Here is a 27470-nt window from a genome sequence, read left to right as displayed (position 1 = left end):
TGGTTGCTTGATTTCACTTCACTTATTGGGTTGTTTCTTCCTGGATTTGTTGACTGTCAGTCCAGTGACGTAGTAATTCTGTGAGTCGCTTCATCAGGTTGTCAAGTGTAGATAAACAAATCTCAGCGTGCATCAGATACTCCAACAGTCCATACAATACGGGGCGTGAACGAACACCACAGAGCCCAAGATCCACACATACAGAGTATTTAACCCACACCGACCACCACGACCGATCTCTCATACACAAATAACTCACCTCACCCGATCAGTACAGGAACTCTCTCTCTCTCTCTGTCCCTGGGACGTGGTGATACAGGCTCCTTCATTCACTAATGCTCACCCCACAGGAGGAACGGTGGGTCCGACGGGCAGCATCACTCTTCCCTGTTATCTATAAAAACACACAGGCTACACCGGCACAGAACATCGGGTCATTACTAGTGTTTAAAGTAGCATCATCGAGAGGGGTCACTGCATCAGAGCTAAAAGTCTGACTTTCCATCTGCACCCCAAAAATCAAGCCTTTTTTCTTTTGATCTTCATCCAAAATAAATCGGTGGTGATGCAGAACATGGCAGGATAGCACAACCATGCACTCGTTATGTTCCTCCACGTCCTCATTCAGCTTCCTTTTGTCATTGGTCAGTATGTGGTGTTTATTTTAACCCTGACCCTGCATCGTCACACCCACACGCTTCAGTTTCATTTTCTCCCCGATGATCAGCATGAACTCGTCTGATCCGACACCGTTTGTGGATCCTGACCTCTATTATGTTTATTAAACACTTATTAAACACTTCTGCACCCTAACGACACAATTAAATGTAAACATTTACATTTATAACTTATATTATCCAAATATTGAGGGGAAAGGGTCTTGGGGCCGAACAGTGGCAGCTTGGCAATGGTGGGGCTTGAACCAGTAAGCTTTAAGTCACCAATCCAGTACCTAAACCACAGAGCGACCCCTGTATACCTTATATACCAGTACAAATATACCAGTACATACAGTAGAAGCTTACAATATATGTGTGTGACTGTCTAGTTAGAACAACGGCCGCTTTTCTGAGAAGCTTCTCACTAGACTGTGAAGTATGTCTATGGGCATTTGTGCCCATTCAGTCAAAGGATGACATCATTTGTATTTATATGGCCGGGCACTGATCGATCAGTCGGTGTTCCGGTTCATCCCAGAGCTGGTGAGTGGTGCTGAGCTCAGGGCTCTGTGCAGGACACTGGAGCTTTTCTTCACGTCCTTCCCTAAACTGTTGCTGCAAACTTGGAAGCATAGCATGATTGATTTATCGAGGCTGATAAACAAACTTTAATTAATCATTAGAATAAGTGTCCCAGTACTTTTGTTAATATTGTGTATCTTGACCTTCATCTCTCACATTGACATTTTTCCCTTGTTTGTTTGATCTTGGCAGCAAGGGATTGTGGGAATTGCAGTATCGTCAGGGGACTTTAAGCAAACGTGGTGAAGAGAGGGTTTCACATCACGTTCCTCTGAAACGTTCTCACACAGATATCAGCTGGAACAACGTTTAGGGAAAATAGTAAAATAGGGGTGCTGCAGAAATAGACTCGGGCTTTAAAAAGAAAAACTAAATCCTAAAATGGTCAATAAAATAAAAATAAAAAGAAGAAATATGTTTCCTCCTTAAAGGGTAAATCAGTGTTGGTGTGGGTGTCCTGTTCTGTTAAAGACATTGTCATTAGTGGGGCTGCATCAGACCACAGGAGGGACCAAAAGTCAGTATAATAGGCCCCGTACATGCAGTATTATACGTGTGTGTGTGTGTGTGTGTTATGCATCTCCACGCGTCGTGGGCGCAGGTCGAGAACCTCCGCACTAGACTGTGATCAATTGAATCTGACCCACTGCACTAGATGTCCTAGTATTTGGTTATATGAGAAAAAACACTATATGGTCAAAAGTATTTGAACACCTCTCTTGGTGGGTAGCACTGTCTCCCAGGTGGGGCGGTCCGGGTCCTTTGTGTGTGGAGTTCTCCCCGTGTCTGTGTGGGTTTCCTCCGGGTGCTCCGGTTTCCTCCCACAGTACACACGTGCAAGTGAGGTGAACTGGAGACACTAAATAGTCCATGGCTGTGTTTGATATTAAACTTGAACTGATGAAACTTGCTGTATCTTACAGTACAGTGACAGTATACAGTCTAAGCAACTAAGGGCCTTGCTCAAGGGCCCAACAGTGGCAAACAGGCCGTGGTGTAGCTTGAACCAGCGACCTTTTGATTACTAGTCCAGTACCTTAACCACTAGGCTACACCTGCCCCTGTTACTACACACATAAACAGTTTATAGAATCACAGTGCTGTATTAAACAGTCGACCGGGCGGGGCCGCCGGCTTTACTCTTTGATGATCGGTTTGTTTACGTCTCTCTCCTCTCTTTGTTTTCTTGCAGGGTAACGATGATGAAGCCGTAGTGGATCTGGGAAAGACCAGCTCAACCAGCCACATCAAATTCGAAAAGGAAGAGCTCGAAAGTAAGCCGCGCCCTCTCCCCGTGTGTATGAGATGAGGTGTGGACCGAATGAGCATGAATTACCGGATAGACATAAATGCGCAGACGTGTCGGTTGGATAGTAGACAGACGGGTGGGCGGTTCGCACGTGTGGATGCAGACCGGTAGACGGATGTGTATCCGGAGACGCGCCCATCAGCCAAAACATGCCAAAGCATGCGGTGCCATTTCAGTCCCCACGACATTAAATGTATAAATGTAGATGAAAGTTAACTTTAAAATGTGTTTGTAATTCATTCCTCGGCTGATGAAGCGAGCGGGAGAATAAAACGTGAACTTCTGCGTCTTCAAAATACTTAAATAAGACCTTTTTAATACCTCAAGCCTTTAAGCCAACACACACACACACACACACACACACACACACACACACTGCAGCTTTAACTGCATTATACAGGATTAGTGTTTCCAGATCTCACAATTAAACAGGACCTGCTGAACTCTGTAATGTTTACGTTCATTTATTGTAGAAATCTAAACACACACACACAGATGTAGAATGTAACTCCAGATGTAGAATAAATTGTAAATGTAGAGAAACGTTTCTGACGGTGAAGGGAATCGGTGTGTTTAGTGATTCGTGGGTGTTGAGTTACCCTGGATTTTCTCTCCTGGGTTCTCAGATGAGTTTCCCACAGCTGAAGCCGGCGGTGGCGCTCGGAGCCGGCGGAGCTTTATTAGGGATTGAGAGGATTGAATTTGAGGGGCTTTGTTGATTATTAAAGCTCACGATGCAGAAGTGAACTGTGTTCCAGGGTTACACGGTTCTCACGCCTCGATGCTGAAATGCTAACGGACCTTTCACGAGCGAGATCAGAACATCGACGCATCAGAACTATAATTATTAACTTATAAAATCTGATAATAATCATTGTATAAAGCTTTAGTAACACTACTGTGGAACTTTTCACACTGTGTACAGAGCAGTGTGTTTAGGACAGTCATAGCCTCCCTACCACTAACACGTCTCCTCTGTTGGACCCCTGAGCAATGACTTTAACCGTCACTTGCTTGCACTGAACTCGGTCACAGTTGTAAGTTGCTTTGGATAGAATGTAGGTGTTTAGCTGATGAACTGAATCGGGTGTGTTAGCTCAGGACCATACACACTGGGTCCTTCATGTCCATGACCTGGAGTCTGGCGACCCAGTGCACTACATTAAGTGTGAGCAGCATTTATTTAGTACACAGCTGGAAACTGCATTGAAACGGTCATCATCTTTGTGTGGGTTTGTGTGTGCGCACGCTTCCAGGCAGCATCACAGCATCATAAATCTCGTGTCGTTAGGTCACAGGGCGGTGTACGTCGGGGTCCACGTGCCTCTGGGGAGACAGAGCAAGAGACGGCATCGACACCGCGGGCACAGGCACCACCGGAAACGGAGAGACCGAGGCTCGGAGCGGGAGGACGGACGAGAGTCGCCCACGTACGGTAACGAACCGGTCCGGTCTGATCCGATCACGTGAAACGCGGCGTGTTCCTGATGCCCGAGGGGCTGTACTGCACTACACGCCACAGCTGGAACACGGCGTCACCAAATTCACTCCGGTCTGCTTTTCATTTTCTTTTATTTACTGCCACGCCAGAACCTGATCTAATAGTCTGATAATTATTTTAAACCTGCAGCTTAAAAAAATAACATGGAACCAGCTTTGCAAGTTCGACAGCCTCCCGACGCCAAACGACAGCAAATTCTACACGTAACTCTATTTCAGAGCGCTGTGTGTGTGTGTGCAGTGTGCAGTGCAGTGGATTTAAACATAGAAATTCCTTTCCATGCATCCCAGCTCGTTTGGATTGCCATTGTACGGCACCCCTTGAGCAGACAGGGATAAGGGCCTTGCTCAAGGGCCCAACAGTGGCTTAATGGCCATCCTGGGATTCAAACTCTTAACCTCTTGGTTGGTAGCCCAAAGCTCCACCCACTAAGCTCCCACTTGTCCCAAATGCAGTGAACAGAAAGTAAGCAGGTGGGTTGAACGTACCGTTTCTCCTGCTCTCCCCCAGACACTCCCTCTCAGCGTGTCCAGTTTATTTTGGGAACCGAGGATGACGACGAGGAGCACATCCCTCACGATCTGTTCACCGAACTGGACGAGCTGCACTTCCTGGATGGAGAAATGTACGAGTGGAAGGAGACGGCCAGGTATACACACCTCACACCTGAGGATCACAGATCACAGCATCACAAACAGCAGAACATCCGGACTGACGGGCTCGGTCTGTATATATATTCTTAATTAAATAAATGGATAATTATTCCATGATAACACCATCAGCATGACACTGCAAATAAATCCGCTCACTCGGAACGTTGATGACATCAGCGCAGAGGTTTCTCTGTGATTGGCTGACGGCACCTCTGAGATTCGAACCCGGGTCTCGGCAGTGGTGGGCTAATTCCTGGTTAGACGAAGGCAGCAGGATAATGTGTGTGTGTGTGTGTGTGTGTGTAGGTGGTTGAAGTTTGAGGAGGATGTGGAGGATGGAGGCGAGAGGTGGAGTAAACCCTACGTAGCCACGCTGTCCCTGCACAGCCTGTTTGAGCTGCGCAGCTGCATCATGAACGGCACCGTCATGCTGGACATGAGAGCCAACACCATCGAGGAGATCACAGGTAACACCGCGCCACCAGGGCTGGGCTTAATCAGCGGGCAAGTCTGCTGGGTGGGAAAAGACGGGACAAAAAAAGTGGGCGGTGTAGGGACCCTGGTCAGTAGGCTGAGGCGCCTGTACAGAAGTGGGGGGACGTGGAGATCGATCCACCGAAGTACGGGGGGGATAAGAAGGGGTCGGTGGAGGGCGTGTCAGGAGAATATACCCTCCTCGTACACCATCGGGGTCTCCAGCAGAGGAAGAGGAACCGGCTACGACTAAATTATGAGGAAAAAGGGAGAAAATGCTGAAATAAATAGAAAAGAAAAAGAGTGAAGGAGCCACCGTCAGTTACTGCGCCTTCCTTTCTCCACCACTCACACAGCAGATGCTGCACTAGAGGTACAAAGTTAATGAACCCCCACTAATAAGGGGTGAGGGTACCCCAAACTGTGTAACCTGCCCTAAACCCCCCCCCCCTACGGTCAAACACTTGAATAGAATGCACAACCCCCTCCCCCCTTAACTAATCAACCAACCACTCAGAACCTTCAGCATTAAAGCTGTGAGCTCAGACTTGTGACGTTGACTTGACAAACTCCTAATACGCCGGTGCCTGTCTCACTCTGCCGTGTGTGGATCGGCTCAGACATGATCATCGACAGCATGGTGGCGTCCGAGCAGCTGGACGAGGCTCTGATGGAGAACGTCCGGGGAGCCGTGCTGAAGCGGCACCATCACCAGAGCGAGAAGAAGCTGAGCAACCGCATCCCGCTGGTCCGATCCTTCGCCGACATGGGCAAGAAACACTCGGATCCGCACTTACTCGAGAGGAACGGTGAGACGGGCGCGCGCGCGCACACACACACACACACACACTGGCATGTACTCACTCACATAATGCCAAGTTCACACTACACGACGGATGGGTGATGGGGGGGGTCACACACTACACCATCTATCACTAACTGGAATTTTATTTTTTTACAAAAACACACACGAGAAGTGACGAGGGGTTTGATGATACCACGTCCAAACATGCACGTCAACAAGAAGCGAGAGATCAAAGTTGTTTGTTGTAAAATCAAAGAGGAAAAATAAATGAATCTGAGTGGATTTGGCAACACGAGCAGTATGGATTGTTCTATAGTGAGTTGGAGGTTAATAAATATTGTTTGCAATGCAGCGTGGGTGTTCTGTAGAGAACGATCAGGTCAGAAATACTGTAAAACGTGTGTGTGTGTGCTGATGTATTCTGATATAAACTATATTACACCCCTGTCCCACCTGTTTACACTCCTCTCCTGCGTTTCCCCTCTGTTCCACACAGCACTCACTGCCAGTCGTGCAACTCAGATCAGATATCTGACATGCTAGAAATCTCGATCCGGTCGGATCGAGTTGTTGGGTGTGTTGGAGAAGCTCTCGCTCTCTCTCTCTACATAGACCTAGATGCCGTAATATCCTCACTACTGAGGCATCTTAATATTTCAGTGTTATTTTGGCTCAAGAACGAGGGAGCATCCGACGCTGCCTTAGTGAGCAAGGCAATCCCAGAATTCATTGCGGGTCGGGTGCTCTTCTCTCACAGAAGAATAAACGTGGCTGACGGGGCGGAGAAACGAATGGAGTTATTATCTCCTCAAACTCTCCTCCCGAACGCCGTCGCGTCGGGCTTCCCGAGACTCCCGCGGCGACTTCCTGCCGCCCCATCCGAGCCCCGCCCCTTCCACGATGGACACGCCCAGTTCCACGCCCCCTTCCTCCCACCGCCCCTCCTGTCAGAGGCCTGAGCTGCTGGTGTGTAGTGGAGACGGAGAGGACGTCCCACAGGTAGTGCTGTTCCCACCTGAGGAGGACGAGACCGACGACGACCCGGGCCTGACCCCGCCCAAAACTTCCTCCTGACCCCGCCTTCAGAAGGCAAATATTCTCCAGATATAGGCATGCAGTTCTGTACCAGCATGCGGATTCTAGACTGAACCTCTCTCTCTCCGTTTCTGCTCGTGCTCTGTTCGCTCCTGGTGTTCGTCTGGTCACAGCCCCTAATTTGCCTACATACACTCACTGACCATTTTATTAGGAACACCCAAGCTGAACATACATACACTATAAGGGCAAAAGTATATACAACAGTTGCTAACAGGTGTAATAAATCACTGATATAAAGGAAGTGACATGCTTCCAGCTTTGCCGCAGCAGTTTAGGGAAGGCCCTTTTCTGTTCCAGCATGATTCTTAAATGCTTTATATGCTTCATAGTGTGATAGTGTTGAGCTAAAGCGTCACTGATGTGAAGTTATGTTATCATGAAGCGCCGCCAGTGTGTCATAGACAATAATAATATCATAACCATTAAACAATCAGTGCTCATTAAATCATAGTATTAATAGTGAAATGAAACACAACCTGTATCACCATGTTTCTCTTCTTCACAGGTCTGGTGTCTCCTCATTCAGCTCCGGGGAACCTGGAGAACAGCAAACCCAGCGAGAGCCGGATGAACGGCGGGAGCAGAGAGAACAGCACCGTCGACTTCAGCAAGGTACAGCCGTGTGACCTCGTACCATCACTGTATTCAAGCATTCACACCGTTCTCACAGGACGTAACGTGCACAGGGTTCTGATGGTTCCACGATCATAGTTATATTACAAACGATAATCATGAATATAATTAAAAAAACTCCAAACAAAGCCGCTCGGGTGGCGCAGCGGTAAAGTACGCTAGCGCACCAGAGTTGGGTTTCTAGATGCATCGTATCGAGACTCGGCTCTACCTTTCCGACCGGGTCGGGCGGCAGCATGAACAACGTCTGGCTGTCGTTCGGGGTTAGGGGTAGAGTCGGAGCGCAGGTCATCGTAACCGGTGCGACTGCGGCCCCTGCTGGTCGACTGACGGCGCCTGCACAGGGCTGAGGAGTAACACCGAGGGCGGTGTGACCCTCCGTGCGCGGTGTCTCTCGGTGTATGAACTCGGCTCGTGCGGGTGAAAGATGCCGGCTGTACTGACTGCGTGCCGGAGGGGGGCGTCCTCAGTCAGCGGCAAAAAGGGTCGATTAGAATGGGGATAAAAGTTTGGGGGGGGGAAATAGATAATAAAAAATAAAAAAAAACTCCAAACATTAATACAGGATAAAAGGATCAGACACGCATATAAATGTTAGTGACCTTAATATCGTTCAGTCATCCCAACAACACTGCTGCACCTGCTACACTCCTTGAGCTGAGTTCCAAATGCCACCCTGTTTCCTTCCCTGAGGACCGGTGTGTGGTACAGGTGTAAATCTGATGTAGAGATCAGTGTAACCTGAGAACAGGGAGGTGGATTTACCTCCTGACTGAACCCGAACAGCTGCAGTGTGTGTGTGTGTGTGTGTGTGTGTGTGTGTGTGTGTGTGTGTGTGTGTGTGTGTGAGTGTGTGTGTGAGTGTGTGTGTGAGTGTGTGTGTGAGTGTGTGTGTGAGTGTGTGTGAGTGTGTGTGTGAGTGTGTGTGTGAGTGTGTGTGTGAGTGTGTGTGTGTGTGTGTGTGAGTGTGTGTGTGAGTGTGTGTGTGAGTGTGTGTGTGTGTGTGTGTGTGTGTGTGTGAGTGTGTGTGTGTGTGTGTGTGTGTGTGTGTGTGTGAGCGATCAGGTTCCTGTAGGACAATGAGCTCTTGTACCTGAACACATTCCTCTACAGGACAGGAACCCATTCCATTCTGTTACACACCGAACCTCGTCTCACTCACACCAGAAGCTCCATGTTCACTGACTGGGGTGTTACAGAGCAGAAGCTGTCATTAACAACAAACCCCCCCCCCCCAACCCCTCGTCAATAAAACACCAATCATTAACAACTCCCCCCCCCCCAAACCCCTCGTCAATAAAACACCAATCATTAACAACTCCCCCGTTATTAAAACCCCATAATTAAACCCCTTATTATTAAAACCACTGTTATTAAACCCCTCGTTAATAAACATCCTGTCATTTAACCCCCCCCTTCATTAAAACTGCCTTTATTAAACCCCCCTTCATTAAAACTGCCTTTATTAAACCCCCCTTCATTAAAACTGCCTTTATTAAAACCCCCCCTTCATTAAAACTGCCTTTATTAAAACCCCCCCTTCATTAAAACTGCCTTTATTACCCCCCCTTCATTAAAACTGCCTTTATTAAACCCCCCCTTTATTAAAACTGCCTTTATTACCCCCCCTTCATTAAAACTGCCTTTATTAAACCCCCCCTTCATTAAAACTGCCTTTATTACCCCCCTTCATTAAAACTGCCTTTATTAAAACCCCCCCTTCAATAAAACTGCATTTATTACCCCCTTCATTAAAACTGCATTTATTACCCCCTTCATTAAAACTGCCTTTATTACCCCCCTTCATTAAAACTGCCTTTATTACCCCCTTTATTAAAACTGCCTTTATTACTCCCCTTCATTAAAACTGCCTTTATTAACCCCCCATTCATTAAAACTGCCTTTATTAACCCCCCATTCATTAAAACTGCCTTTATTACCCCCCTTCATTAAAACTGCATTTATTACCCCCTTCATTAAAACTGCATTTATTACCCCCTTCATTAAAACTGCCTTTATTACCCCCCCTTCATTAAAACTGCCTTTATTAAACCCCCCCTTTATTAAAACTGCCTTTATTACCCCCCCTTCATTAAAACTGCCTTTATTAAACCCCCCCTTCATTAAAACTGCCTTTATTACCCCCCTTCATTAAAACTGCCTTTATTAAAACCCCCCCTTCAATAAAACTGCCTTTATTAACCCCCATTCATTAAAACTGCCTTTATTAACCCCCCATTCATTAAAACTGCCTTTATTACCCCCCCTTCATTAAAACTGCATTTATTACCCCCTTCATTAAAACTGCCTTTATTACCCCCCCTTCATTAAAACTGCCTTTATTACCCCCCTTTATTAAAACTGCCTTTATTACCCCCCATTCATTAAAACTGCCTTTATTAACCCCCCATTCATTAAAACTGCCTTTATTAACCCCCCATTCATTAAAACTGCCTTTATTACCCCCTTCATTAAAACTGCCTTTATTACCCCCATTCATTAAAACTGCCTTTATTAACCCCCCATTCATTAAAACTGCCTTTATTAACCCCCCATTCATTAAAACTGCCTTTATTACCCCCCTTCATTAAAACTGCATTTATTACCCCCTTCATTAAAACTGCATTTATTACCCCCTTCATTAAAACTGCCTTTATTACCCCCTTTATTAAAACTGCCTTTATTACCCCCCTTCATTAAAACTGCCTTTATTACCCCCCCATTCATTAAAACTGCCTTTATTAACCCCCCATTCATTAAAACTGCCTTTATTACCCCCCTTCATTAAAACTGCATTTATTACCCCCTTCATTAAAACTGCATTTATTACCCCCTTCATTAAAACTGCCTTTATTACCCCCCTTTATTAAAACTGCCTTTATTACCCCCCTTCATTAAAACTGCCTTTATTACCCCCCCTTCATTAAAACTGCCTTTATTACCCCCTTTATTAAAACTGCCTTTATTACTCCCCTTCATTAAAACTGCCTTTATTAACCCCCCATTCATTAAAACTGCATTTATTACCCCCTTCATTAAAACTGCCTTTATTAACCCCCCATTCATTAAAACTGCCTTTATTAACCCCCCATTCATTAAAACTGCATTTATTACCCCCTTCATTAAAACTGCCTTTATTACCCCCCTTCATTAAAACTGCCTTTATTACCCCCCCTTCATTAAAACTGCCTTTATTACCCCCTTTATTAAAACTGCCTTTATTACTCCCCTTCATTAAAACTGCCTTTATTAACCCCCCATTCATTAAAACTGCATTTATTACCCCCTTCATTAAAACTGCCTTTATTAACCCCCCATTCATTAAAACTGCCTTTATTAACCCCCCATTCATTAAAACTGCATTTATTACCCCCTTCATTAAAACTGCCTTTATTACTCCCCTTCATTAAAACTGCCTTTATTAACCCCCCATTCATTAAAACTGCCTTTATTAACCCCCCATTCATTAAAACTGCATTTATTACCCCCTTCATTAAAACTGCATTTATTAACCCCCCCTTCATTAAAACTGCCTTTATTAACCCCCCATTCATTAAAACTGCATTTATTACCCCCTTCATTAAAACTGCATTTATTAACCCCCCCTTCATTAAAACTGCCTTTATTAACCCCCCATTCATTAAAACTGCATTTATTACCCCCTTCATTAAAACTGCATTTATTAACCCCCCCTTCATTAAAACTGCCTTTATTAACCCCCCATTCATTAAAACTGCATTTATTACCCCCTTCATTAAAACTGCCTTTATTACTCCCCTTCATTAAAACTGCCTTTATTAACCCCCCATTCATTAAAACTGCCTTTATTAACCCCCCATTCATTAAAACTGCATTTATTACCCCCTTCATTAAAACTGCCTTTATTAACCCCCCCTTCATTAAAACTGCCTTTATTAACCCCCCCTTCATTAAAACTGCATTTATTACTCCCCTTCATTAAAACTGCCTTTATTAACCCCCCCTTCATTAAAACTGCCTTTATTAACCCCCCCTTCATTAAAACTGCATTTATTACCCCATTCATTAAAACTGCCTTTATTACTCCCCTTCATTAAAACTGCCTTTATTAACCCCCCATTCATTAAAACTGCCTTTATTACCCCCCCCCTTCATTAAAACTGCCTTTATTACCCCCTTTATTAAAACTGCCTTTATTACTCCCCTTCATTAAAACTGCCTTTATTAACCCCCCATTCATTAAAACTGCCTTTATTAACCCCCCATTCATTAAAACTGCATTTATTACCCCCTTTATTAAAACTGCCTTTATTACTCCCCTTCATTAAAACTGCCTTTATTAACCCCCCCTTCATTAAAACTGCCTTTATTAACCCCCCCTTCATTAAAACTGCATTTATTACCCCCTTCATTAAAACTGCCTTTATTACCCCCCTTCATTAAAACTGCCTTTATTAAAACCCCCCCTTCAATAAAACTGCCTTTATTAAACCCCCCCCTTCATTAAAACTGCCTTTATTACCCCCCTTCATTAAAACTGCCTTTATTACCCCCCCTTCATTAAAACTGCCTTTATTACTGCCTTTATTACCCCCCCTTCATTAAAACTGCCTTTATTACCCCCCCCCCTCTTCATTAAAACTGCCTTTATTAACCCCCCCCCTTCATTAAACCCTTCGTTATTAAACCCCCATCATTAAAATTCTGGGACAGTTGTGGCCTAGTGGTTAAGATGCTGGACTAGTAATCCAAAGGTTGGCACTGACAGGTTGCCACTGTTGGGCCCTTAGGCAAGGCCCTTAACCCTCAATTGCTTAAACAATGTAATGTCAGAGTGCTGTAAGTCGCTTTGGATAAAAAAGCGTCTGCTAAATGCTGAAAATGTAAAAATCTAACTATTCAAAACCCCTCGTTATAAAATCCCCCTTCATTTAAACCCCTGTCAATAAAACCAGTCAATGTTTTCACTAATCAGCTTCATTATAGTTTGTAAATATAAACACATGTATAATTGGGACGCCTGCAGCACACTCAGAAAGAGTTGGGACGGGGGGGCAGGTTTAGTTCTTGTAGATTTGAGCTAATCAGATGAATGAAACGTGGAGCTGCTGGCTGTGTGTGCAGCTTTAACCTGGTTACAGAAGCAGCTTTGGGTTTCACGTCACTGAGACGTTAAACTCACACTGTGGGAAAAACCAAGCTGATGAGCGTGAGAGCAGGAGATGTTTTCCTCTCCGCAGGAGGTCCCGAGCGCTCCGAGGAGTTCTGGCTTATTACAGTCACGCCAGGTCTCAGTTCTCCTTTGTTTAACATCCCGAAGCTCAGGAGCTCACACCAGTGCACCAGTGTGGATGTAAAAGGAAACCAGTGCTGAGTGTGTAGCAGGTGAACCGTGGGCTGAGGGTGGGCTCGGTCCTGATGGTCGGGTTGTTTTTATACGAGTGTTTCAAGTGTCCGGTTGTTTCATGGGGTGTGAGGTCAGGTTAGCTAAACGAATATGAGCATGAGGGAACGCTCCTGCTGTTCTGAGAGGAGTCTCATGACCAGCTCGAGTTCCTAAATCCTGCTCTTACTCCTGTCACCTGAAACATGTGAAGAGTCAGGAACACGCATTACACAATCAGCTCAACATTCAGATCTACTATGATATATATATGTGTGTGTGTGTGTGTGTTTGTGTATGTGTGTGTGTGTGTGTGTGTGTGATCTTTGATCATTCAGGTTGATATGCACTTTATGAAGAAGATTCCACCTGGTGCAGAAGCTTCCAACGTGCTGGTTGGTGAGGTGGACTTTCTGGATCGACCAATCATTGCCTTTGTTCGTCTCTCACCTGCTGTTCTTCTCAGCGGCCTTACAGAAGTACCTGTACCCACCAGGTAACACCTTTATCCATCATCATCATCTTCATTATTATTATGGCTGGTACAGTTGGATGGACTGGCCGCTCTAACCTGCCCTGGGGTGAGAGTGGGTGACTCTGTGACCCCCAGTATTTCAAATGTTATCAGTATTATAATGTGTGTGTGTGTGTGTGTGTTAGATTTCTCTTTTTGCTGCTTGGACCATTTGGTAAAGGATCTCAGTACCATGAAATCGGGCGCTCCATCGCCACACTGATGACAGACGAGGTAAACACACACACACACACACACACACACACACACACGCACACACACACAGACACACACACACACACACACACACACACACACACACACACAGGCACAGACAGACAGAGATGGACAAACAGACGAACGCAAACTGGCAGCCATACGGATAGACACAGACGGAGAGACACAGACAGACAGAAAAACAGACACAGATAGACAGACAGAGACACAAGACAGACAGAAACACACAGGCAGACAGAGACAGACATACAGACAGAGAGAGAGAGACAGATAGAACCACACAGACAGACAGACAGACGGACAAGAACACAAGACAGACAGACAGACAGAAACACACAGGCAGACATAGAGAGACAGACACACAAAGAGAGACAGACAGATAGAACCACACAGACAGACAGAAACACACAGGCAGACAGACAAAATAGAGACAGAAACACAAGACAGACAGAGGGACACAGACAGAAACACAAGACAGACAGACAGGCAGACAAAGAGAGACAGACAGCTAGAAACACAAGACAGACAGAGCAACAGACAGAAAGATACAGACAGACAGAGGGACAGACAGAAACACAAGACAGACAGAGGGACACAGACAGAAACACAAGACAGACAGAGCAACAGACAGAAAGATAGAGACAGAAACACAAGACAGACAGAGGGACACAGACAGAAACACACAGACAGACAGACAGGCAGACAAAGAGAGACAGACAGCTAGAAACACAAGACAGACAGAGCAACAGACAGAAAGATACAGACAGAGATACACAGATAGACACACGTAGTAATTCAGGTTTATAAAGAAGGTTCAGGGGTCACTCGATTTATTACAAAAATGTATTAATAAAGATCAATACCAGTTAATGAAGTTAACCATAATGAAGTTGTGTAATTTGGTGTGTGTGTGTGTGTGTGTGTGTGTGTAGATCTTCCATGACGTAGCGTATAAAGCTAAAGACAGGAACGACCTGCTCTCCGGGATCGATGAGTTCCTGGATCAGGTGACCGTGCTCCCCCCGGGAGAGTGGGACCCCACTATTCGCATCGAACCCCCCAAAAATGTCCCATCACAGGTGAGCACACCCTCCATCCTGCTGCTCATTAAGGAGATCTAACGGGGATGCCGTGTGACACTAAAGTGTGTGTGTGTGTGTGTGTGTGTGTGTGTGTAGGAGAAGAGGAAGATGCCGGTGCTGAACGGCTCCATCACCCAACCCGACTTTATCAAAGAGGAACATGAAACAGGACCAGAGCTACAGAGAACGGGGCGGTAAGCACACACACACACACACACACACACACACACACACACACACACACGCCTCTGCAAAGGCCTTTCACTACATTTTAGAGCATACCTGTGGGGATTTCTGCCCGTGGTGGTGGGTACTGAAGTGCAGTGTGTGTGTGTCTCAGCTTTTTCGGAGGGTTGGTGTGTGACGTGAAGAGGAAAGCTCCGTTTTATTGGCGCGACATACGCGACGGGTTGAGTCTCCAGTGTTTGGCGTCGGTGCTGTTCCTGTACTGCGCCTGCATGTCTCCCGTCATCACCTTCGGAGGCCTGCTGGGAGAAATCACCCACAACAACATCGTAAGTTTTCACACCCCGCGTTCCAGCGCAGAATCGTGCCGTCGTGATCATGCCGAGCTGCTGCAGTGCCATTCAGATATAAACCCATCAGGCAAAACATTAGGACCACACGCACTTAACCTGCCGTCAGGACGGCTCCGACCTCCGCCGAAGGTTCTGTGGCGGTGACCGAATGAAACTGAAACTTCACTGTTTAACTTTGTTCAACACTGAGTCTAGTAACACACACACACTTAACTTCATCGTCCCGGGGCGGGCACGTCATATAAAAGACGGCAATAATGTTCTGTACCTGAATATGTTCTCCTGATTGATGATGCTCTTTCTGTCTGTGCTGGCTATAGAGTGCCATAGAGTCGTTATTCGGGGCGTCTCTGACCGGAGTGGCGTACTCCGTCTTCGCTGGGCAACCGCTCACGGTTCTTGGCAGCACGGGTCCAGTTCTAGTGTTTGAGAAGATCCTCTTCAAGTTCTGCAGGTAAGAATCAGATACTGAGGTAAAAGGTGCGAGGAGAACCAGGTCCCTTAGGTCCAAAATTACCTGCAGTTTAAAACACTGACGCTCGCCTACAAAGCTAAAAATGGAGCAGCCCCAAGCTACCTTCGGGGTCTAATCAAACCCCGCTCTGTACCACGCAACCTCCGAGCCACTAGTCTCGCTCGACTTGAGCCTCCACCCAGGACTAAAGGAAGACAAGCATCAAGGCTCTTCTCTGTTCTAGCACCCAAGTGGTGGAATGAACTTCCTCTGTCTGTCCGAACATCTGAGTCTCTCACTGTCTTTAAAAAAACGATTAAAAACCTTCATCACCTTTTTACTAAGCACTTAAGCTGACTTGTACTTATTTACTAACATTTTTCTTCCATTTCCAAAAAAAAAACAACACTTTGGTTCTAACAGGTTTCAGCAGATTTGTGTTATTCGACTGTTGTTTACTAAAACTTCAGAAATGAAATGTTCACTATGGAAGCTCTTCTGTAAGTCGCTCTGGATAAGAGCCTCTGCTAAATGCAGAAAATGTAAATGTGTTACTGTGTACATGTTCACTGCTGTGTGTGTGTGTGTGTGTGTGTGTGTCCCGCAGCGAATACGGCCTTTCGTACCTCCCCTTACGCACCAGTATCGGGCTGTGGACGGCGTTCCTGTGTGTGGTGCTGGTAGCCACTGATGCCAGCTCGTTGGTGTGCTACATCACGCGGTTTACGGAGGAAGCCTTCGCCGCTCTCATCTGCGTCATATTCATCTACGAGGCGCTGGAGAAGCTCTTCCACCTGAGAGCTAAGAACCCCATCAACATGAACAACAATCTGGACAACCTCACCTTCTACAGGTCAGCTACGCCACGGCGGACCTGTACCGTACCGTACTGTCTAGATTAAGGTTTTAAAACGGACCAAGTAAGGTCCTGACGTGGACCCTGTTGAGATACTATACTCTACTTTTTCACCTCACCTCACCTCACTTCTCTCTCTCTCTCGGTCTCAGGTGCCAGTGCTCTCCACCTGCCAACATCACCTCTGAGCTCACACACAAGTGGAATCAGAGCGGCTTCACCCCCGAATCCATCAGCTGGAGTGAACTCGACGTGTCCGTAAGTGTCCGAGCGCCTCGTGTTCGGTTCCTTCTGTCATGAAGTCGTAGTAATGAAGACGTGGTTTGGTTTGACGTGTGGGTGTGGCAGAACTACACTGGCCTGCGCACATCCCTGACCTCAACCTCGTTGACGACCACTGGGATGAATTGGAACACTGATTGTGAGCCAGGCTTTCGGACAGCATTTTAACCTGGCCACACGAGTGCTGTTTTGACTGAACAGGCAGAAGTTAGAGGAGCCAGTTCTGTGTAGCCAGTAGAGGCGGTCAGAGTGCTATGGGGAATCGAGCATGTCTAAATCTGAAGGAAGAGGAATGAAATGAAAGTGACGTGTTGGTTCTTTTGTGTGTTCAGACGTGCAAGAAGCTGACGGGCGTGTTCGTCGGCCCTGCGTGTGATGAGCACGGCCCGTACATCCCCGACGTCCTGTTCTGGTCCGTCATTCTCTTCTTCACCACCTTCCTCCTCTCCGCCTTTCTCAAGCAGTTCAGGACCAAGCGCTACTTCCCCACCAGGGTCTGTACCCATACCCCTCCTGCTCTGCTCCTCTTATTTATTTATTTGTTTATTAATGATGATGATGATGGTCTCGTTCATGCTTCCAAATCTCTGCAGGTCCGCTCGATGATCAGTGACTTTGCGGTGTTCCTGACCATCCTGATCATGGCGGTGGTGGATCACCTGGTGGGGATTAAATCACTCAAACTCAACGTCCCTGATAGATTTGAGGTAACGACCACTGATCATGTGACGTGTACATTACGAGTATTATAAGTGTTATGATCAGGGTGCTCGGATAGGGTCTCTGCTCATCGTCACAGCAACAGCGACCCCTGCTGTTTGTTCTTGGAGCCAGCAGGATCAGTGGAGGAACACAGAGCTGTACACAGTGTACTTGGCTATGAGAATCCACCGCTGGCTGGAGAACAGAAGCGGTCAGCAAGCTCAGCAGAGGAATTATAGTGGGGAACTGGAAATGACTAAATTGTTGCTGTGAATTGGGAAGTTGGCATGGGTGAGGATTGATCACTGATCAGGTTCTCATCACCTGCCAGTGTTTGGTTCTTACACAGAGGCGTATCATGTACGGACAGATACAGCCGCGGGTGTGGGCTCAGACTGGGGGGGCGCCAATCCATCACAGAGCGCTGGCCACCCCCCTTCAGACATAGCCAATAATGTCTGTGTGGATGCCCTGCCAGCTGATAGCAGCACTCCGAGCCCTGACCCCTGTGCCGCCCGAGTGCCTCTGTGTGTGTGTGTGTGTGTGTGTGTGTTTAATATCATCTGAATGTGTGTGTGTGTGTGTGTGTGTGTGTGTGTGTGTGTGTGTGTTTCAGCCCACTACTAAAGAGCGAGGCTGGTTGATGTCTCCGCTGGGCACTAACCCCTGGTGGACGCTGTTAGCCGCGGTGATCCCCGCCCTGCTCTGCACCATCCTCATCTTCATGGACCAGCAGATCACGGCCGTCATCATCAACCGCAAAGAGCACAAACTCAAGGTCTGTATCTCTGTGGGATTTCCTCTTCTGGTATCTGGTTTTGTTCAGGTCATAAATATTCATCTAAAATCTAAAAGGATCAACAGATTATTTTAATCATAATAAACAATGATATGTTCAGTGGTCTGGGTAGTAGAGCTGTGATAAAGGGAAACTGGATAAATGAGACTCATGTAAATGTGTGTGTGTGTGTGTGTGTGTGTGCAGAAAGGCTGCGGGTACCACCTGGACCTGTTGGTGGTAGCAGTGATGTTGGGCGTGTGCTCTTTGATGGGGTTGCCATGGTTTGTAGCGGCCACCGTCCTCTCCATATCGCACGTGAACTCTCTGAAGCTGGAGTCTCAGTGCTCGGCTCCGGGAGAACAGCCCAAATTTCTCGGCATCAGGGAGCAGCGCCTCACCGGCTTCTTCATCTTCGTCCTCATGGGTTTATCGGTCTTCATGACATCGGTACTCAAGGTAACACACACACACAGGCATTGCCTCCTAACTAACAACTGATAACCCGTCTAGTTGCGCCCTCTAGAGGCCATTCAGCTCTGTACTTCAGCTGAACGAGTGTTTACTGGATATTTATTTATTTATTGATTTTTTCCTCCCCGATTGTTGCATCCGATTGTTCAGTTTGCATCGTGCTTCCTCTCGGTGCTTCCTCAGCAGCCGGATGCATTTTTGCCACCCGCACATCGATGAGTTTGGCGCCACCTAGCGTCGCACGCGGAGAGACGCCCCCTGAGTGCACTCTTCCTCATCTCCTGTGTGGGCGCCTCTAATCAGCCGGCAGAGGTCGCAATCGCGTTCTGACCGAGAGAGACCCGCATCCGGTTCTTTGTCCCGCCCCCCCAACTGAGCAACCGGCCAATCGTTGCTCATACAGCCGCCCGGCCTCGAACCGGTGAAGCGGAGCTGGATTCGATACCACGTACTCGACACACGGTCCAGCAGCTCCTAAAGCAGCAGATGATTTAGATCAGGAGTGTTAACAGAACAGTGGAACCGTCTGCTTGTGTGTTTGTTCTACAGTTGATTCCCATGCCGGTGCTGTACGGAGTTTTCCTGTATATGGGAGTCTCATCGCTCAAAGGCATCCAGGTAAAAACACAGACACGCTCACCTGAGCAGGTAACCACACTGTACTTGCACTCATACGGAACATCAGATCCTGAGGAACACTTCGCGTGAGATGTTGCCGATGGTGTTGCCGGGATCTCCACGGCTCCTGATTGGTTAACCGTTTGGCGTGTTTCAGTTCTTCGACAGGATCAAGCTGTTCGGAATGTCGGCGAAGCACCAGCCCGACCTGATCTACCTGCGCTACGTCCCTCTGTGGAAGGTTCACATCTTCACCATAGTGCAGCTCACCTGCCTCGTCCTGCTCTGGGTCATCAAAGCCTCGGCCGCAGCCGTCGTCTTCCCCATGATGGTAAAAACGTCACGTTCAGTCAGTCAGCCTGATCAGAGGTTCACACCCCCCTGAAACGTCACTGCTTCTCTAGGCTTTAAGTGTGTGTGTGTGTGTGTGTGTGTGTGTGTGTTGTAGGTTCTAGCTCTGGTGTTTATCAGGAAGCTGTTGGATTTCTGCTTTACTAAACGAGATCTGAGCTGGCTGGACGATTTGATGCCGGAGAGCAAGAAGAAAAAGGAGGACGACAAGAAGAAGAAAGCAAACCAGGTTTGTTCTGATGATGGACGATCTAAACAGCAGGTTCATCGTGGATTTATACTGTACGAGTGTGCTAGAACCCTCTAGAGCATGAATGTGGAGGCTTATAATCCTAATACTAGTGAGAAATAGAAATCCAGCAGAATTTCTGGCATGAATTTGGAGACAGGACCAGTTACACAGTCCAGCAAGCTTCACCTCATCATATCTATACATGAAAGAATCCTCCCATCGAGTTATTCAGCCACAGTGAACAGAGGTATGAGGGTGGACGGTCACCTCAGTCTGCGTTAATCTTGTTCCAGCAGCAGATCGACCCCAGAACAGTACTGGTGCAGGAACGACCTCTAACCTGTCAAAAATATGTGGACAGTACCTGGGAGCTCTGAGTTAGACTGGCTGCTGATTGGGCAACAAAATAGATCAGAGACGTGAGCTGTGAATGTAGGAGCTCAGACTCATTCAGGTTTACTGGGTCAGTCATAACGACGAGCTGCTAACCTACAGTCAAAGATTTATAATAACATGTTGGTATAAATATTCACACCCCTGTGTGTGTGTGTGTGTGTGTGTTATCAGGAGGCTGAGCTCATGCTGGTGGACGAGCCGGTGATCGAGTACGATGGAGACAATCTCCTCAGCATCAAAGCTCTGAAAGACAGGTTAGTTATTATTACATCTACTACTATTATTATTAATAATAAATATATAATAATGATAAAAAATTATAATACTGATGATAATAATAAAAATAATAAAAATAATAATATTGATATTTTTATTAATAATATATGAATAATAATTAATAATAAAAGTAATAATGTAAATCATCCTAACAAAATAAATATAAATAGTAATATAAATAATAACAATTTAACCATAATGACATAAATAATATTTATGATAATAATCATTTGAATAATAATAAATAATCTAAATAATAATAATAAGTACAATAAAACCATAATAATATAATTAATAATATATATGATGATAATAATAATTTGAATAATAATAATATAAATAACACCAACAGTATAAATAAAATAAATATTAATATAAATATAAATAATAACAATATAACTATAATAATATAAGTGATAACTACAGTTGTAATATAAATAATAACAGTAATAATAAGTGCAGCCAAGCAGCTACAGTGAGTTTTGGGGCGTTCTGTAAAGTGAACCGTTTTGGGTCAGAACTCCCCGTATAAACAGAACCGTACTGACCTGGTTCCTCTAGTTCCCCCTGCTTTGCTCCATCATCTCTATTACTCTGTTAGTGATGAAGTGTTGGATGTTAGCGCTGAGTTCCTGAACGTTTGTTTGGACAGATCGGACAGCGTGACCTCGGACACGTCGTGTGATGAAGATCTGAGAGCAGCGGTACTTGATCCTATAGCTGAGCTGCATTTATAGCTGAGCGTTACGGCTCTTTATGTTGTTTTGCTCTGATTAACCATACGGTGCATGGTGTGGATCTGAGCTCTAACATCACACCTCAGATTAGGATTAAGATCAGTGCTAACTGTGCTTTAGGTTCAATAACAGGACAGGCTGCGCAGACTCCTATCTGGGGGGGGGGCTGGGGGTCAGAACTTCCCCTTAAAGGAATCACCACAGTATTACACACCGTCCTGTTTATATAAGCTCAGGTTCAGCTTGTAAAAAACATTTACTAACAGATATATATACTAATGTTTTAATTCACTGGGGCTCCACCGAACCACCCTGAGAGCCATTATATCCAAAAAAACACCAAGAACAAACTTGGAAGAGCAGTAAACCTTCAATTCATCCATCACTGACTGATCCCGGGAGTCACCAAATAAGCCATTAGAACATTTAGCTCAGTACTATGAGGTTTGGGATGCAGCATGTGCATGTATAAGTGTGTGTTCATGCTCAGTGTGTGTGTGTGTGTGTGTGTGTGTGTGTGTGTGTGTGTGTGTGTGTGTTTGTAGCTCTGACCCGTCCGTTGTAAACATTACTGATGAAATGGCCAAAACCAGTATGTGGAAAGCTGTGAACTGTGACCCCTCCAAACTGCTCAAGTCTAGGGAAAGGTAGCTCCACCGCCGACCTCCTCCTCCTCCTACCTTCATCTGTACTGCTCTTCATCCTCCTCATCATCATCTTCACTTTCCACTGAGGGAACACACGTCCTCTCCTCTCAGACCCTCACTCTCATTTCCTCACATTTATATTTCCTCTAGCGTCTGGTGTTATCGTTACTCAGCGCGGTCCTGCCCACCATCGCTCACACCCGGGTTCCACCCTGTTCAGGGTGTTCCTGCCTGGCATCCAGTGTTTCTGGAAAAACCCGGAATCATCCAGATGATCCTGAACACGCCCCAAATCCACTGTTCCTTTTAGATCTCTGGCTTCCTTTTTAGATCCCTGGGTTCCTTTTAGATCCCTGGGTTCCTTTTAGATAACTGGGTTCCTTTTAGATCTCTGGGTTCCTTTTAGATCTCTGGGTTCCTTTTTAGATCCCTGGGTTCCTTTTAGATAACTGGGTTCCTTTTAGATCTCTGGGTTCCTTTTAGATCCCTGGGTTCCTTTTAGATAACTGGGTTCCTTTTAGATCTCTGGGTTCCTTTTAGATCTCTGGGTTCCTTTTTAGATCCCTGGGTTCCTTTTAGATAACTGGGTTCCTTTTAGATCTCTGGGTTCCTTTTAGATCTCTGGGTTCCTTTTTAGATCTCGGGGTTCCTTCTGGATCTCTGAGTTCCTTTTAGATCTCTGGGTTCCTTTTAGATAACTGGGTTCCTTTTAGATCTCTGGGTTCCTTTTTAGATCTCTGGGTTCCTTTTTAGATCCCTGGGTTCCTTTTAGATAACTGGGTTCCTTTTAGATCTCTGGGTTCCTTTTAGATCTCTGGGTTCCTTTTAGATCTCTGGGTTCCTTTTTAGATCTCTGGGTTCCTTCTGGATCTCTGGGTTCCTTTTTAGATCTCTGGGTTCCTTTTTAGATCTCTGGGTTCCTTTTTAGATCTCTGGGTTCCTTTTAGATCTCTGGATTCCTTTTAGATAACTGGGTTCCTTTTAGATCTCTGGATTCCTTTTAGATCCCTGGGTTCCTTTTTAGATCTCTGGGTTCCTTCTGGATCTCTGGGTTCCTTTTTAGATCTCTGGGTTCCTTTTTAGATCTCTGGGTTCCTTCTGGATCTCTGGGTTCCTTTTTAGATCTCGGGGTTCCTTCTGGATCTCTGAGTTCCTTTTAGATCTCTGGGTTCCTTTTAGATAACTGGGTTCCTTTTAGATCTCTGGATTCCTTTTAGATCTCTGGGTTCCTTTTAGATCCCTGGGTTCCTTTTTAGATCTCTGGGTTCCTTTTAGATCTCTGGGTTCCTTTTTAGATCTCTGGGTTCCTTCTGGATCTCTGGGTTCCTTTTTAGATCTCTGGGTTCCTTCTGGATCTCTGGGTTCCTTTTTAGATCTCTGGGTTCCTTCTGGATCTCTGGGTTCTTTCTGGATCTCTGGGTTCCTTCTGGATCTCTGAGTTCCTTTTAGATAACTGGGTTCCTTTTAGATCTCTGGATTCCTTTTAGATCCCTGGGTTCCTTTTTAGATCTCTGGGTTCCTTTTAGATCTCTGGGTTCCTTCTGGATCTCTGGGTTCCTTTTAGATCTCTGGGTTCCTTTTTAGATCTCTGGGTTCCTTTTTAGATCTCTGGGTTCCTTCTGGATCTCTGGGTTCCTTTTAGATCTCTGGGTTCCTTCTGGATCTCTGGGTTCCTTTTAGATCTCTGGGTTCCTTTTTAGATCTCTGGGTTCCTTTTTAGATCTCTGGGTTCCTTTTAGATCTCTGGGTTCCTTCTGGATCTCTGGGTTCCTTCTGGATCTCTGGGTTCCTTTTTAGATCTCTGGGTTCCTTTTAGATCTCTGGGTTCCTTCTGGATCTCTGGGTTCCTTTTAGATCCCTGGGTTCCTTTTTAGATCTCTGGGTTCCTTTTAGATCTCTGGGTTCCTTCTGGATCTCTGGGTTCCTTCTGGATCTCTGGGTTCCTTTTAGATCTCTGGGTTCCTTTTTAGATCTCTGGGTTCCTTTTTAGATCTCTGGGTTCCTTCTGGATCTCTGGGTTCCTTTTAGATCTCTGGGTTCCTTCTGGATCTCTGGGTTCCTTTTTAGATCTCTGGGTTCCTTTTAGATCTCTGGGTTCCTTTTCCTCTACTGTAACATGTGTAGCTCAGTGGTTGAGGTACTGGACTAGTAATCAGAAGGTTGCTGGTTCAAGCCCCTCCACCACCAAGTTGCCGCTGTTGGGCCCCTCGGCGAGGCCCCTGACCCTCTGTTATGTGCATGCTAAGTGGATTTTGGAGGAGGAGAGAGTCTCTGATCTTGGTTGTTTTGCTCTGTGTGCAGCCATAAAAGCGCCGGCATTCAGATCCTGGTGGACGACGCCGACGGGGGGGAGCTGGTGGGCACGGAGACGTCGCTATGACGACAGGACGCGGCGGATCTGAGTGTTGCAGAAGGAGGTGCACCGCGCCCGGACCGACTCCTTTTTACAGTATCGCACCTTCAGTCTCTCGGTCTCTGTTAGCATCGGCGCTATAGGTACGTCATTACCGCCACGAGCACGCCGACGCCCACGCTGTTTATTCTGCTTATTTTTAGCATTATTTGTATTATTATTATTTATTTTTTAAAGTGTTTTAAACGTGAGACTTCCTGTGGGCTCGTGGTTACGGAGCACGATGCTGATTTATTTCATTTAAAATTAAAGTTAAAGCTTAATCTACTTTTAACTTTGTTACTTTTAACTTTGTTACATTGTTACTTTTAACTTTGTTACTTTTAACATTGTTACATTGTTACTTTTAACTTTGTTACTTTTAACATTGTTACTTTGTTACTTTTAACTTTGTTACTTTTAACATTGTAACAAAGTAACAATGTAACAAAGTAACAATGTAACAAAGTTAAAAGTAACAAAGTTAAAAGTAACAAAGTAACAATTTAACTTTGTTACATTATTACTTTGTTACAATGATGACTGATACAATTTGAGCAGTTGAGGGTTGAGATGAAACAATGTAACAGCTGTAAGTCTCTTTAGATAAAAGCAGCTGCTAAATGCTGTAAATATAAACGTAAAGCTTCAATCGTTTAGGAGTTCCAGAGACACATTTTCGAGTGTGTGCGGGACCCCGCAGACATAACAGGCGCCCCAGCCAATCAGAGCAGGAAAGATTTATGACATCAGCAGCTCTTGTTTTGATTGAACAATAGAATGAAAATACGTTTTCCGAATCTCGTCGTGTAGCTCTGAGCATCGCACCACATTAAACGTTTACGTCTTGTCGAGTGTGTAGGATGCGATTGTAATCGCGGCCCTTCGGCCGGCGTGCAGCAGCGCCCCCTTCTGTTCTGTACAGCTGCATCTGAATCTCTGATTTGCAGTAGAACCTGCAGTGTGACACAGCTACATGATATTTATTCTTTATTTATTCTTCAGCACCATCGAGCACTGAACCCAAACGCCGCCGTGTGTGTGTCACCGTATCAACACACTCGGAGCACTTTTGTTTACTCGCCAAAACACCCCAAATTTACAGCTTTACTCGTATGTGCCGTACATTATTCATCATGCCGTTTATAGTGCTGACGTCTGTTACTACAGTGCAGTATTGTTTACATGTTCCTGATTACAGCCAAAGGGGGGCAGAATACACTAACGTGGCCCACTACCACTGACATCGGGGGTTCCAATCTCTCTGCTACTGGCCAGTCAGGTGACATGATTGGCTAATGTCTGTGGGGGAGTGAACAGCCTGGCCATTGATAGGTGCACTTGTCGGTGCGCTCTCAGTGCCTGTCCCAAGCCTGGACACAACAAGGAGGGCTGGAGTGAAGAACATCCGGCGTAAGAAACTGTATTGGATCAGGTACGAAGACCAGAATGATCCACTGTGATGATGTTAGTTATCTATCAATCATTTATCTTATTAAAAAGAATTTAAATGACTATCAGTTGACAAAGTGTTTGAGCGGCACGGTGGGTAGCACTGTGGCCTCACAGCGAGAAGGTCCTGGGTTTGATTCCTAGGTGGGGCGGTCCGGGTCCTTTCTGTGTGGCGTTTGCATGTTCTCCTTGCTCCAGTTTCCCCCCACAGTCCAAAGACATGCAAGTGAGGTGAACTGGAGATGATGGTCACAGGAACCCTGCGGTCGTCACGCTGCACTACAGTGTAAAACCTGGTCATTATTATTATTATTATTATTATTATGATAAAACAAAACCGTGCCTGATCTTCATCACTTCCTTACAAACTGATCTGAGGATTAAATAAAGTGTTTTTTTAATGGGACGGTTTCCCTCCTCGTGCACCACGTCCAGCGTTTACTTTAGTTGGTTTGTTAGTATTTTTAGTGAAATAAGGAGTGTTGTTGTGCGCCGATGCTGATCGTGTCCCCCTGTGATGGATCAGGACGAGTTTATGTGTGTATGAAACGCTGTTGTGCTGTAAATGCTGCTTCAGTTCTCTCTCACTCACAGTCAGACACTTTTATAATCTCACAGAGTTGGTATGAAATAAATCTGGATTATTTACACAGAGGAGATATTTTTTTGTAAAGCTGAAAATTGTTCAATAAAAACAGTGAAGTTTAAAACATCCTCGTTTGTGGCACTTATTTTAATTTGATGTTTTTATGATTCATATGAAGATTGTTAATAGGGAAATAAACAAAAATGAGATGCAGTTCTGTCTTCTGCAGTAATGTTTGGTTCAGTAAATATTAGCGAGGTTAGATTAGTAATATATTTGTATGCACGGATGACTGGAGCAGTTTAATGTTTTTTCCCCCTGACGTGTCCCTAATGTTCCACGCCGGTTCCTTCCTGATCATCTTTAGCAGGTTTTTTTTTTCCTGTTTTAACAACAACAGAAACCTGAAATATTTCAGTCAATCAACAAGGCAGAAATTCTGCAAAATTACAAATAACTTTATTTACAGAAGATTTTACAGCTTGGCAGTTTAAAGTGTCACAAATGAAAATAATAAAATTAATCAAAATCATTTTCTGCTCCACAATTGTTTTGCTCCCGGAAACTTGACATTGAGGAAAATGCTGCATTAATGGGAAACATAAAATTGAGTTTCATTCTTCATGGTTCCAAACCCTGTTTTTCCTCTTTTACTGCTAATAATCGATCGTTGATGTTAAAGGTCTCACATTCGAACCTTCTGCAAGTCCAGATTCACCGAAGCATCGAAAAGTCTGAGATAAAAACGCTAATAAAATAACCCTGACAAACTGACCCAAAATAAATCGA

At 45.4% G+C, this 27470-nt stretch overlaps 1 protein-coding gene across 2 annotated transcripts in view; it reads left to right on the top strand.

Annotated features, from left to right (window-relative positions):
• The window catches only part of slc4a7 (solute carrier family 4 member 7), a 35106-nt gene extending 10222 nt beyond the window's left edge, over positions 1 to 24884 (top strand). For both annotated transcript variants that reach the window (XM_062986046.1, XM_062986045.1), the window contains exons 2-25: positions 2434 to 2515; positions 3842 to 3985; positions 4562 to 4700; positions 5011 to 5171; positions 5799 to 5987; positions 7587 to 7693; positions 13415 to 13572; positions 13737 to 13824; positions 14760 to 14906; positions 15006 to 15103; positions 15250 to 15424; positions 15769 to 15902; positions 16510 to 16755; positions 16911 to 17016; positions 17373 to 17534; positions 17634 to 17747; positions 18359 to 18520; positions 18728 to 18979; positions 19544 to 19612; positions 19770 to 19943; positions 20061 to 20192; positions 20763 to 20845; positions 22150 to 22251; positions 24553 to 24884. In XM_062986046.1, coding sequence (XP_062842116.1) covers positions 2434 to 2515; positions 3842 to 3985; positions 4562 to 4700; positions 5011 to 5171; positions 5799 to 5987; positions 7587 to 7693; positions 13415 to 13572; positions 13737 to 13824; positions 14760 to 14906; positions 15006 to 15103; positions 15250 to 15424; positions 15769 to 15902; positions 16510 to 16755; positions 16911 to 17016; positions 17373 to 17534; positions 17634 to 17747; positions 18359 to 18520; positions 18728 to 18979; positions 19544 to 19612; positions 19770 to 19943; positions 20061 to 20192; positions 20763 to 20845; positions 22150 to 22251; positions 24553 to 24631 — 3303 coding nt within the window. In that variant the 3' untranslated portion in view covers positions 24632 to 24884. The remainder of the gene's footprint in view (positions 1 to 2433; positions 2516 to 3841; positions 3986 to 4561; positions 4701 to 5010; positions 5172 to 5798; positions 5988 to 7586; positions 7694 to 13414; positions 13573 to 13736; positions 13825 to 14759; positions 14907 to 15005; positions 15104 to 15249; positions 15425 to 15768; positions 15903 to 16509; positions 16756 to 16910; positions 17017 to 17372; positions 17535 to 17633; positions 17748 to 18358; positions 18521 to 18727; positions 18980 to 19543; positions 19613 to 19769; positions 19944 to 20060; positions 20193 to 20762; positions 20846 to 22149; positions 22252 to 24552) is intronic.
• Positions 24885 to 27470: the final 2586 nt, after the last annotated feature.

This window comes from Trichomycterus rosablanca, chromosome 23 (assembly GCF_030014385.1).
Source record: "Trichomycterus rosablanca isolate fTriRos1 chromosome 23, fTriRos1.hap1, whole genome shotgun sequence".
NCBI classification, from domain to species: domain Eukaryota; kingdom Metazoa; phylum Chordata; class Actinopteri; order Siluriformes; family Trichomycteridae; genus Trichomycterus; species Trichomycterus rosablanca.
The sequence above is the reverse complement of the archived record's forward strand: the minus strand, read 5'-3'. Positions and strand labels throughout refer to the sequence as shown.